Below are 13337 nucleotides of genomic sequence, written 5' to 3'. Positions count from 1 at the left end.
TGAGTAGTAGTTTTTTGTTTATTTTATATTTATATTTCTGTACATAAATAATTCAGAATAAATCTGACCTGGGATCACATCAAATTCTCTATCACTGCTTGACATGATAAAATTATACAATATGCAAGTAGAATTTTAACAACTAACAGCTCTTTGTACAATGCAAATGAAAACATTGTTGAGTTGATAAATTTAAAGTAAACAATTCAAATACATACATTGCACTTTCCCCTCAGTAAAAGTCAGACAATAAATACAAGATAATATTTATCAGATCAGAGTTCTGCAACACTTCTTTCTATAGGCAACAAAATGTGCACATTACATCGCAATCTACATAATTATATGGAGTTATTATTAGAATATAATTAAATTTTCCAAAAAGTCAACAATTACAGTCTTTTCTTGATGAGTTTTTCTAGTTTGCGTATCCTGCTAGATTCCGGTTCGGGAGTGGTGACCATTGTGCCTGATGACCCTGTCCTCTCCATGGACACCTGCCGACCTATTGCCATGGAGACTGGCAGGTGGGCACGGTAAAGCTCCAGTAGAGTGTTGATCTCACTTCTCTTCAGGCCCTGATGTATCAAAGTCATTGCTTTACATAACAATGAAACAATTATAACATCTCCTTTTAATAACAACTTCTAGGGATTTTAAGTTTTTGAAAATACAACTAGATTTCAGATCAAAATCACGTATTTTGCCTGTCAGGTGGGCCCAAATATTATTTTTTTTAAGGTCACATTGACCTTTTGACCCAAAACCAAAAGGGGTCATCTACTGACCATGGCAAATGTGCATATATATCTCAAGTTTAGATACTACATGAATTCACTCATTATAATTGATCTAAAACAAAAAAGATCAGTTATTCTTTTGGTAAAGGTCTCAATGACCGTTGACCGATTCACCTATTGTGGATGAAATAAATAGGGTCATCTACTGACCTTGACCAATGTACATACCAAATTTGAATTCTCTAAACCAAGTTGTTCAAAAGATATTGATCACAAATGAAGGTGCCCTAAGCTTTCTAGTAAATGTCACTTAATGTTGAGTGGACCTTTGACCCCTAAATCAATAGTGGTCATCTACTGACCATGACCAATGTGCATACAAAGTATGAAGACTTGCATCTTATTAGTGCAAAAAACCTTGATTGGATCGGAAATTTGATAATGATTTGGGGCCCTGCTGGACAAAGTAAAAACAATGTATCTTCCATACTTTGCTACACAAAATAGCAGTTAGATACTTTAATGTCAATTTTTAAGGGTAGCCAACTCAATGATTTACTGGTAATGCATGCAAGGTTTCAGCAAAAAGCATAGATACATGTATCTAACCCTTACTTCAATTAAGAAATACAATGAGGTAATGAAAAGAATCAGAGACAAACCTTCATTTCAAGTATTTTCTGGAACTCGCTGATGTCTGAGTCATTGAGGAGTCGGATGTAGTTATCTATGAAGGCTTTAGCTGGTTCATGATGGGACATCATTACCTGAGGAAGAAGAATTTTAGTGTACATGTACACATGGTTTATTATCACCTGTTTTATTGCCAGGAATGTTCCATAGCCTTCAAGACTTGAAACGAAGATAACTTCACTAATTCTTCACCAATTTAAATGAAACTTAGCGCAGTCTACGCGGCTTATGGAGCCCCGCCCTTGGTATTTTACCAGAGTTTGATTGAGCGTTTAGTTTCTTAAAACACTTGGACAAATCACAATACAGCCATCTGATGGAGCACTGTCAAAACATTTTTTCGAAACAGGGTTGTCAGTGTTTGATGAAATTAATCACCATATCAAACTTTGGTAATAAAATGAAGGCGGGGCTCTTTAAGCGGCATAGACTGCCCTTTGTTTTATTTAAAAGGTGAAGTAAAAGAAAAAATATCTTTGATTTAATTATCCATGTTTAGCAAAATGTTGCGTTCCTACATAGCATATATGAAGCAATTTATCATGTGGTATACACACACTGAACAACTATTGCCATTAAAATAGATAAAAAATATAAAATACATTAAAATGTATTAACCTTCAACAACATTTCTGCCTTTGTCATTCCTTTCTGCACAATTTTAGTGTAGCTGAAAAAGCAAAACAGTAGTTACATGATTAGCTTACCAGAAAACAGACATTTAATCAGCACTTCAAATATCAATATTAAGTTTTACTTTTTCCCAAAAGTCTGATAGGATAATTTAAACTTTAAAATACAGAACAGTATGTTTAGTGATAATTTAATTAAGAGAAGTTCTAGCAAACCTTGCTGGAGCCTTTCTGGATATAGATGAGCCGAGGGAAGGCAGGTCCAGTAGAACTGTCTTCAGGGAATGTGTGTCAAGAAGTAACTGCAGAGGAGGATACACGATCTTAACAACTACAGTATGTACACAAATATGTTGCAGAAAGAATAACAACACAAACACATTTGAATAAAAAGTTGGTCAATTATTCTCAGTAATCCAAGGGGAATTACTTCTCAGGAAACAGCCAATTTGATTTAACTTCCTTCGGATACTTAGAAGTTGCATACTGTATTCTTTTGTGAACAAATGTAGTGTTCAAAGATGATGACAAGGTTATACCCTTTTACATTTAAAAAACAGATAGGTATACACAAATTGCAAGAGGGAATGTAAATCACCATGGTTGGCAATTGATAAATTGGTTACCATTGGTTACATCTTAAAACATTTACAACAGAAACTGTCAAATGCTCTATTTGTGAAAGAAAGTTTATAATGATTACTGCACCCACCTGCTCAGCTGCAACAGCTGTCACCGACTTGCACTTGTACAAGCTACCAATGAACTTGGGAATAAACACACTGAAACAAGGACAGTATATAATACGTTTGGATACTATTTGAATGATGAGGTGCATTATTTGATTGACATGAACGGAAATTCAGAACATGATAATATGTCAATCAAATATTGCGTCTCATTATTTAGGAACTGAATGCATGAAAATGCACATGAATTCAAGTCATGGGTTTACCAGTTATTAAACAAGAGCCGTCGTAAGACAGCGCGTTCGACTACGCCGCTTTGACTTAGAATACAATAACGATGTAATAATACCAAGTTTGGTCTCTTTATATCAAACCTAACTAAAATTATTCGATACATAAGGTGACTTTGATGCTGCCCTCCCACCAGCCTGCCCAAACAATGACACAAGTCATTCAAATAACTTGATTTCCCATTATGAAAATGTGGTTAAGAATATACAAATATGCCTTTCAAAGGAAATAAAAAAAAATAAAAAAATCAAGGGCCATAATTTGTATTTAAGCTTAAAACAGAGTTATGTTTCTTGTTGTAAGATGGTCGTAAATAATTTTGAATTTTATTAAGTGCATTTAATGAACGGTATAGAAGTTTTTTTATTAAAATCCCAACTTGCCCTTAACATTTACTTGCCTAAAACTTTTTTGCCTAGAACAATTGTGTGAAGTATTAAGTCAATTGAATGAAGGGTATAGAAGTTATTAATAAATATCCAAACCAGCCCGAAAACTTTAACCTAAGTTCCATAGTCAATCAGGGGCCATAACTTGTATTTAGGATAATATGGAGTTATCTAACCTCATTATGTGATGGCCCTGAACATCTGTGTGAAGTATTAAGTCAATTGAATGAATGGTATTGGAGTTTTAAGTGAAAATCCCAACTTGCCCTAAAACTTTAACCTGCCCTAAAACTTTAACCTAAGTCAATCAGGGGCCATAACTTGTATTTAGGATAATATGGAGTTATGTAACCTCATTGTGTGATGGTCCTGAACAACTGTGTGAAGTATTAAGTCAATTGAACAAAAGATATAGAAGTTATTAATAAATATTCCAACTTGCCCTAAAACTTTAACCTAAGTTCCATAGTCAATCAGGCGCCATAATCTTTGTAAAGAATACTATGGAGTTATCGAACCTCATCATGTGATTGCCCTGAACAACTGCGTGAAGTATTAAGTCAATTGAATGTAGGGTATTGGACTTATAAGTGAAAATCCCAACTTGCCCTAAAACTTTAACCGGACGCCTACGCTGGGGTGAGTAGTATAGCCCACCTATTCTTCGAATAGTCGAGCTAAAAATTACCCTAAAAAGTAGAATTCTTAGAACACAGCTTCCCTAATACAACAGCTTATATAAGCTCAAGATGACATTTTAAAAATCACAAACATATAATTAATTAAACAAGAAAACCATGTTGAATACCCAGACTATATTTTCAAACTCACTTGGCAAACTTGACACAGAATTGTGTGAAGTATTTGCGCGAGGATGCAAGGTTGTCCCGGATGAGAGGCAGGGCTGCCTTCAAGTGGCCAGAGATGGCCGTCACATAACCACTCTGGTCCCCTACTGCCTCCACTGACGACCAGGACATCTGTAGGGCAAGTAATATGTAGCTTAAAATTTCCTCAGACTTATGATTGAACAGTCTTCATTAAAGGCTTTAAACACTGTACACACATTTACACTACAAGAACTCTGCAAGTGCTTGTCAACAGTCATGTTTTATCTAGATGATAAAGTGACTAAACAAATACTGAGTCACAGTGATGTGACTTGAAATGCATACTGTCATCATTAACAAGTGTACCATGTTTTATGCAAGTTTTTTTTTAATTCGGTAGGTTCCGAGTTATGGATAAAAAGAAGAAATAAGCATAATGCTGCGAGGGTTAGTATAACGGATATGTATCTTTGTTTACCCGGTTATTTTCTTAACACTGACCAGCTTTATAATATAATGCTCTTCAAAGAACAACAAATTTCTAGGATTTGAGTCATCATAAAATAATTTTAATTGGATTGTAATTTGTCCACTTACCTTGCACATGGCTGTAAGAGCCGGCTCACAAGCAGTCTCCAGGTCCTGAACCAGCAGGCCAATACAGTTGGAAATGACACTGAAAAAACATATACAGTATTTGTACACTTGCAACATATTGTCACACAACACTACACAAATGTAAATAGAGAAAACAGTCTAATCACTCTGAAATTCAGCATCACATACTTTAACAAGGCACAAGCTTTTGAATTATAAAATGTGACATTGTTACCAGATGAATCCAGTGTAGGTAACATTGACATTCAAACTAATTGTGAAGTATTGTGTCTCACCTGCATCAACTGACCATTGCAATTATAAAAACTTAAATCGAGGTTGTTTGGTGAGGTTTTTCAGTTAATGCATTGGATAATGTACAATTAGGGCTATTACAGTAAAACATATAACCATTAACCCACGTGAGGAAGGCAGTTATTTAAATAGTATATGGGTTGGTGTCTTTTTTTGACTTTGAATTTGCTTCTGTAGGGGATGGTATATTTGAAATGTGCCTTCCCCCAAGGTTATATGTTTCAATGGAATAGTCCTTTACTTACTAACAAAATATAATCTTATGATTGGTCTAATGATTATTAGATTGACAACTTGCAGCAAACGTCAATTGCTATTTTTTTAATACATTTGATATAATTTTTAATACCTAGTTAAATTCTATAAATTGTGATTAATTGATTTTAATACAGAGCTACAGATAAGGATCGTAATAGGCGTAAATACACTTTAAAAATTGCCCATTACGACATAAAATCAAACAGCTATTCGTACTGTTAGATAAGAAAAAGACAGAGCGTAACGTTCTTTCAAGTATTTTTGACCGTTTTTATGCTAGCCGTATTGACTAAGTATTATTTGACAATTTTTACGCTAGCCGTTTTGACTAAATGTTAAACCGGTTTGTTAATAGCGATTCACCATCAGGCCTGAGACCACAGTTATTTTTATTATATGTTTCATATAGACACTAATCTGGCTTTTCACTTTTAAACAGTCCCTATTGAAAAACAAGTAACTGGCTGCTGTAGAACAATCCAAGACACAAAATTTAATTACAAGAAAACAAAGGGTTGACCAATGCATTGTCTCACAAAATTGAGTAGTAATACATGACCCTGAGGTCAAGAAAGAATAAGGCTACACACAACCAATTAACAGGCAATGATTTTTTTCCAATTTTTACAATGAAAACTATCAGTTTTGGCAATACAGTGTCAAATTATGTTAAGCTCTATGCAAAAAGGCCACCTGTTTCTTCTCTTTCATTCAACTTTAATCAAATATTGATACTTGAACACAAGCACTCTTTTTTCTGTATTCACGTCCGGATCTTGGTCAATGGGGGCAGAGGTAAACGGAGGACAGATAACTGGTATTGAGCCATCCTTTGCAATGTGTGTAAATGTTAGGGGATGTTACCGCTGCTTAGCCTTTTATAATCCGTTCTCACTATTTTTGTTTTTCAATAATTTGTTTGATATTTACTTCTTTATGAGTTTTTATACTTTAGATAGGAGCTATGTTTATAATAATCACAATTAACCATTTTTCATTTATCAGAATTCAATTTTAGTAGGGATGCAAACGAATGGCAAAATTGATATTCAAATATTCGGTCATTCTTTTGATCGAATATTCGAATATTCGCTTACCGAAATACATATTTTGAAAGATGTAGTAAACTACTGTTATTATTCGCTTAAGTAATAGCCGGGGCAATTTGACCCCATTTGTCGTAGTGGTGGACCCCGATTTTCCCCAAATAAGCCTTTGAAATTCGCAATTTTCAGGAAGAAAAAAACAACATTATAAACAGACAAACAACACAATCGAATAATTTCAATTCCACTGGCTTTATATGTGTAAACAATGTGAAATTAGATGGATTCCTAGTCAAATAGCGCCTTGCGACAACGGAGGGTATTTCCGTAGGACAAGCAGCCTCGTTCTGAGATTGATCTTTAAATTGACTAAATATAACTATGGAAAACCCAAATCAACTCGGGAACTAGTAAAATAATAAAAACGAAAACATATCTGGATTTGACTCATCCAGTGTTCAACAATAGAGGAAATATATCCTAAAACGAAATAATATACATTTTCATTTTAAAGCGCGAACATTGTATCGAAACATGGAAAACAATTTAAAGCACATATATGTAACAACATTATTGTAGCAAATGGCATTCATATCATCACGGCGATTTGAGCTAAGTTGCCCAGCTTAATTTGCAGCCAAGACAAAACATTGGTGTTAAAGCCGATTCCTAGTCAGTTATTGTAATAAAAGTAAGGGGACTTTTTACAGTACCTGACGATATGTCCCTTAGTGACATATGACACGTGTTAAGTGTATTGTCATCACATTCACACCTCTGGCATTAGGGGCCAGTCGTTGTAAAAGCAAAACAGGCAAAAGGTTTTTAATTTTCATTATTGAGAATTAGTATCATTACTCTTTTTTCCGAATATTCGAATACCGATTTTGACATTCGAATACCAAACCTTTGATCGAATATTCGTTTGCATCCCTAAATTTTAGTATGTATTTTGGCTGGTTAAAATAAGCTAATTAAGCCTGGTATGCTTAAGAAGTTTCGAGAAATTGGGGCCAGGTCCCGTAATCTGCTGAGCAGCATTTAAATTTTGTGTAAGTTCTTATACATGTGCTATAAAAGTTAATTAAATAAAATAAGTCATTCATATTCGTATTTTAATGTACCAGTAAATCACCATTACACTTTAATGAATGACCCAAGGGTGTACGATACACTTTACCAGATTACAAAAGGGTGTAAAATACACTTTATGTAAAAAAAGTTATCTGTAGCTCCGTAATAGTTTTTAAAATCTCAACACTTGAATAAATCAGGCTTATTTTCTAAAATGTCACTACAGTTCACACTAGAGTGCCTACTTGTGGAAGATGTCTTGCTCAGTGTTGAGGTCTATCTTGGTTATTAGTTCCACATCAACCTTCTCCTTCAGTTTCTCCTCAAGTTGTTGTGCGGTCTCCATGCAGTACTCCGCCGTACACAGGATGCTGCAGATCCTACACTGTTCCTCCTCTGTTAACTTGGTGACCTCACCCTCCTTGAGGATAGACTGGATCAGGCCGGTGGCTGATGTCATGTTGCTACTCTGGGCTGACAACCTGGGATTATAAAACTACATGATAAAGTATACACTCTACCATATCTTTCTTGTATATCTTTTTCATATCATAAAAAAAAGGTTAAGACTATAACTATGTAATAACTATTTATTTTTTCTATACTATAACCAGTTGACAGCTATGTGGACTTCTGTAAATTTTGCATTAAGTTGACAAAGACAACATTCACTCACTTAGGCAAGTTATTGAGAAGGATACGGAGAGCGTACTCCTTCAGATATTTCTGGAATGTTCTACTGAGGTCAATCATCGGCTGCCCTGTACTCAGCTGGGAGCACTGAACCATGCATTTCTTGTAGCACACAAACAGGTCCGCGCTGCTTGGCAACACATTACTACCCTCCTCCGACTCGATCCTCGGAGTTCCATACTGGCGGAAATCCTCTAAGAAGCGTGTCAACAGATCAGCCAGGTTTCTGATGGGGACAAATCATTTTCATTCCGTCTTGTGATCATATCATTTTAATAATATGACAAACATAATGCAATAACCATAATATCTGCCAATTTATCACATTCATTGATTTCATAAATTGTATGTGAACATGCAGAGTAAACACATTATGTTAAACAATATGACTGATAAATCATGTTTTCACAATCAAATCTACTTTAACAAAGAATAATAAACAGCTGACAAGACATATGAAATCTAATACTTGTAACAGCAGAAATACAATAGTGTAAGAGTATAATAAATAACTAACCTATCCTGTGATTCAATATAGATGTCTAGATGAGCCTCAAAACACTTTGATATGATGCCAATGAATGGAGAAGACAATGCCTTGGTTGGTGTCTGAATTAGAGATAAGAAGAACACATATATTGACTTTTGATGGAATAAATTATGGTATCAGTAACTACAGTTTTCTTTACTTTGCAAATTATGGTATATACAAAAGCAATAGTAATTTATTTTGTAGCTTTATTTTACTCAATTATATTGCAAACTTCAAATATAAAAAAGTAGACTTTTAGACTAGAAGTACATTTTTGTAGATAAGATGTTGTGCCTGTTGATCCAAGTCTATCTCAAAGACTGATACATGATTTTACCTTTGAATCATCCGACTCCCCTGCTGACCCCGCGTCCTCTGCAAATGGGTTGTTCCCTTCAGGATACGTCTGCTCTTCAAAGGGGTTTCTTGCTGGAGCTGGCTTACTGGCTGCTGGCTTTGTCTGGAAAGACAGATAAATTGATTAATGTTCATATAATGTAAAAGCATGTCTCTAACTTTCTATAAAAAAGTCTGAAGAATCAGTGTATTTCACTCTCTGTTCATCTTCTTTATGTTATTTGAAATGATTTTTTTTTAATTGTACAAGACAGGTTCTGTCATAGATATTCATTCAATTTAATATAAATGTTAAACCTGGGCAGTTTGAATAGTAACTCCAGTAAATCTTTTTGATATAAGACTTTCAAAGTTTGTAGTCCTCTGAATGGCAAACAACAGAAGTTTAACATCAATCTCTGAACGTCTTTTCCCCATGATTTTGTGCAATTCCTTCCTGAAAAGTAACAAAGAACTGACATTGAATGAGGTTAGATAATGAAGACATGAAGGCCAAATCTTAGTATGAAACAAACAAAATTATCTAATGGCAATCTTTACATTCAAACATCACAATTATATCAGAAATTCAAGAGCCCATTTTTTTCTTCAACAAAGTAATCAATTTCTAAATAACTTTGTTCATTATTAAACCATCTTCACTCACCTGGTGATATCACAGAACTCTACACAAATCCTCTCGCTGACTTCCCAGTCGACAGGGAACAGGTGGCCAAACTTCTCCTCAAAGTCCACCAGCGTCCGCTTGATCCATGCATACCGGCGATCTATCTTGTCCAGCCATGCTACCTGTTGGGCAAGGAATATATATAAACATAACTTTCAAGCAGGAATAGCAGTACAAAACATTTACAGGTATCTGTAGATATAAATGCTTACACTTGCTTCATACTGATTTTTTAATCCTTATTTGTTTGAATGATAGATGCCATGGTTAAACAAATAAAGGGTATACTAATTAGTAATATAATAATAAAACTCTCAGATTTCATAAAAGTATAGTTCTTTATGTCAAATATTTTGTTACTCACATCCTGGTTTTCCCCAAACAGCACCAGGTACTCTGACAACTGGAGCCTGACAAACCAGGTGAGCAGGTCTCGTTTCACCTTCGGGTCGAGAATGTTCACAACAAAACATGCTTCCTTTAACTGCCTCTGGTTCCCGGGACCATACTGGATACATATTTATGAATATTCAATGTATACACTTACTATTGATGGGTATAAATAGAATTACAATGATTGTAAATTTATGATTACCAACAGTTTCAACCCTAATATGTTACTTATCAAATAAACACTATGGTAAATATTTGAAGTCAAATGTTATTCTAGGCAACAGTAGTAATGTACACATTATAAAAGAACAAAAACAAATAAAATTAAAACCATTTATTCATAATCAAGTATTTAAATATCTATTATGAATCACTGACAATGTTTCCAAGTATACATTACCTTAGCACCAGATCCCTGAAATGCCTCTTCAAAGTCGGTGATGATTTGTGTGCCGAGCTCGGCCTGCATCTGTTTGACCCTGTCGGCCAGTTCCCTGATCTGGGGTATGGCCATGTAAGGCTGAAAATGTTCCAACACATTCTGCACCCCCTGTAGCAGGTTGGCTACATCACCATACTGTCTCCGCCGTGATAGTGACCTGGGGAAAATAATATATTAACAATATGAATGACAATTTAAGATTAGCATTTCATCTGGATTTCAATGTCCTGACTGATGAGAATAAAAATGATTGAAATCCCAAATGGTATTCTTTCATTATTTTATGTTGTATTACTCAGTTTATCAATGATAACAACTGTCAATCAAACTTAACTTGAATCTGCTTGTTGTTTTCAAAAGTGACAATTAAAATATAAATTGTGTAAGTATGTTTCTTAGTATTGAGTGTAATTAGGGTATTTACGTGAGTGATTCCACTCCCCCAACAAGCATGTGTAAATGATTTAAGGTTGTGATGGAAGCAGTCAGGTGGCGCTTTGCGTGGTCCAGCTGTTTGATGTCTCTAGTAATCTCTTTTACCTGGATGTACAAAAGCAATTGATTATAAAATATATTTAACCAGTATCATGCATTCAGTTAAGAAAAGAGTTACTTAATTTATATGATATAAAAATTGTGTTCCTTGAAAATGAAATTTAATTCTTGTAAAGATTATGTAATTATAATGATAAAAAAGAAGATGAAAAAGTGATATTTAAAATCCCACCATTTCTTCAGATTTTTCTGCCTTGTCTTTGATGTCCTTGATTTTGGAGAAGAGGTCTTGTATTGCCCTCTGTGCCTCTTCCAGGGCCTCCCTACCATCCTCGCCAACATTGGTCTGGCCCCGCACAACACCTCGAATGTTATCATCCAAACGCCTGAAATGATTAATATCATGAAAGAGTCATATACAGCTACACAAAACTTCTTTTTTGTTGATCCCTTTTCAAATGTTTGAACTGGTACATACTCATTGCCAATATATAAATAATCTTTGATATAAACATCAGGGAGGACATATAGTCTGAAAAAAATATGTAGGTAAATACTGTTTGACATAACATAACATAAGAAAGGTTGTGAAACATGACGTGAATGTATAGCTACATGAACATGTAAAAGTGCAGTGGGGTCCTTGCAAAAATTCACTTTAAACTTGTATTTGTAAGCTCTCTGATATTTGCATGAATACTTTTATCTCCTGCTATCATGCATGTTATTCTAATTCTAAACATATATAATGCATGTCTACCTGGATGATGTAGTGAAAAAAAAATTCACACATACAAATAGTGTTTTGCAATAACTCTATTATCTGGAGCTTGGATTTCTTACCGTATCTTTAGTCGTATTTTTCCAACAACATCATCAATATTAGACAATGACTGTTCTGTAGGGAACAAAGTGTTGATGTAATCTACCGGGTTAAACTCAGGGCTGTCAATTGGATCATCACTTGGTAGAATCTGAAAAAGATGATCCATTTAGTTTTATACACCAACCCTGAAGGTGAAATTCAAGTACCCTTAATTACTGTGAATAGGGAATCAGACACCCTCCCCTACGATTGATTGATGGATGTAGTATATTGACAGTGGAAAATCGGGTAGGGTTAGCCTCAATAAGTGAGTACAAGTAAGCATAGTTAACTATTCTAAAATTTGGAAATTGTAAGATAAATTTGTATGTAGTATGATTCTGTATTAAAATAAAAATAAATGCATATTGTGAAGTGGCACCATTGTCCATTATTACCCGATGCCCTATCACTATTTTTCGACTGATTTACAAATAGTAATAAACATTACAATGTTTTGAACTGTTGACCGGTAAACAATTTAAACAGTAACCCGTGCGTGCGGCTACGTCATAGGTACGTCATGGGTTTTACCGAGATTCTAAAAATAAACTGCATATCATATAAACTCGTGAATTTCCGGTATTGGTTCAATCATCTTTATAATCAAGATCATTTATCGGACGTAAACAACTCAATATCAGACATAAACAAACAATGTCACTTCTGTATATTCACTCTACCAAAGTTTTTGTCTTTACTTGTTTGAACAAAAAAATAAATATAAAATCCTTAAAGCCTCGTGACAAATGCCCATGCAACAACTGTATACTGTCAATGTGTGAAGGTGTGAAAAACTCCCTCTGCCTTACTAAAGTATCATACTAATAGTACAAACTGTTGTGATGACAGTGTTGTTCGTTGCATTATACCACATGTTTGAAATACTTAGTTGAAGGTGTTGACATGTTGGGATGTGATGATGACAAATAATTTGAGGGGTTCGACATCGGGATGACAGAATGAATTTTTTATTATTTATGTCATACATCAAGCTAGCGTTCCAAACACAATTTATGGTAAGACTTAAGTAAATACAGACAGGACTTTTTTTGGTTTAAACTAATAGTGGTATGTAACCATAATCAGCTTGTTTTCCCTCATAACTGTCAAACTATAAAATAATTTCAACAATTTGCACTAAAAACAGAGAAATAAAATGGAGTATAGGCAAAGTAATTTTTTACTTCGTCTAAAACATTTTGAACTTCTTGGGGAAACGACAGCAATGCAGTTTCTTGAAATATCTCTTCGTCAAAATTGTCATCGTCTTCTAAGCCGGCCATTTTGTCGGCTTTAAAGTAATTTAAGGTCGTAAAATGAGCAAAAACATGTAGTG

The 13337-nt window shown here is 34.5% G+C and overlaps 1 protein-coding gene across 1 annotated transcript; it reads right to left on the bottom strand.

Annotated features, from left to right (window-relative positions):
- On the bottom strand, positions 1 to 13318 carry LOC128231756 (vacuolar protein sorting-associated protein 53 homolog). Its single transcript, XM_052944935.1, has 19 exons — positions 13186 to 13318; positions 11977 to 12107; positions 11366 to 11519; positions 11063 to 11178; positions 10597 to 10795; positions 10168 to 10311; positions 9783 to 9925; positions 9434 to 9572; positions 9117 to 9239; positions 8765 to 8856; positions 8231 to 8473; positions 7800 to 8036; positions 4862 to 4940; positions 4266 to 4414; positions 2778 to 2847; positions 2282 to 2367; positions 2052 to 2103; positions 1403 to 1507; positions 1 to 578 (listed from the first exon to the last, which is right to left on the bottom strand). The coding sequence occupies exons 1-19, from the start codon at positions 13282 to 13284 to the stop codon at positions 393 to 395; spliced, it is 2547 nt and encodes an 848-aa protein (XP_052800895.1). The 5' UTR covers positions 13285 to 13318; the 3' UTR covers positions 1 to 392.
- Positions 13319 to 13337: the final 19 nt, after the last annotated feature.

Source organism: Mya arenaria, chromosome 4, assembly GCF_026914265.1.
Source record: "Mya arenaria isolate MELC-2E11 chromosome 4, ASM2691426v1".
Classification (NCBI taxonomy): domain Eukaryota; kingdom Metazoa; phylum Mollusca; class Bivalvia; order Myida; family Myidae; genus Mya; species Mya arenaria.
The sequence above is the reverse complement of the archived record's forward strand: the minus strand, read 5'-3'. Positions and strand labels throughout refer to the sequence as shown.

Excerpts from the sequence above, each read along its gene's own strand:
- LOC128231756 (XM_052944935.1), bottom strand. The coding sequence starts at position 13,284 with ATGGCCGGCTTAGAAGACGATGACAATTTTGACGAAGAGATATTTCAA. Across the intron at positions 12,108-13,185 it reads TTCAAAATGTTTTAGACGAA|ATTCTACCAAGTGATGATCC; the intron begins GTAAAAAATTAC and ends CATCTTTTTCAG. Across the intron at positions 4,415-4,861 it reads CTCTTACAGCCATGTGCAAG|ATGTCCTGGTCGTCAGTGGA; the intron begins GTAAGTGGACAA and ends CTTGCCCTACAG.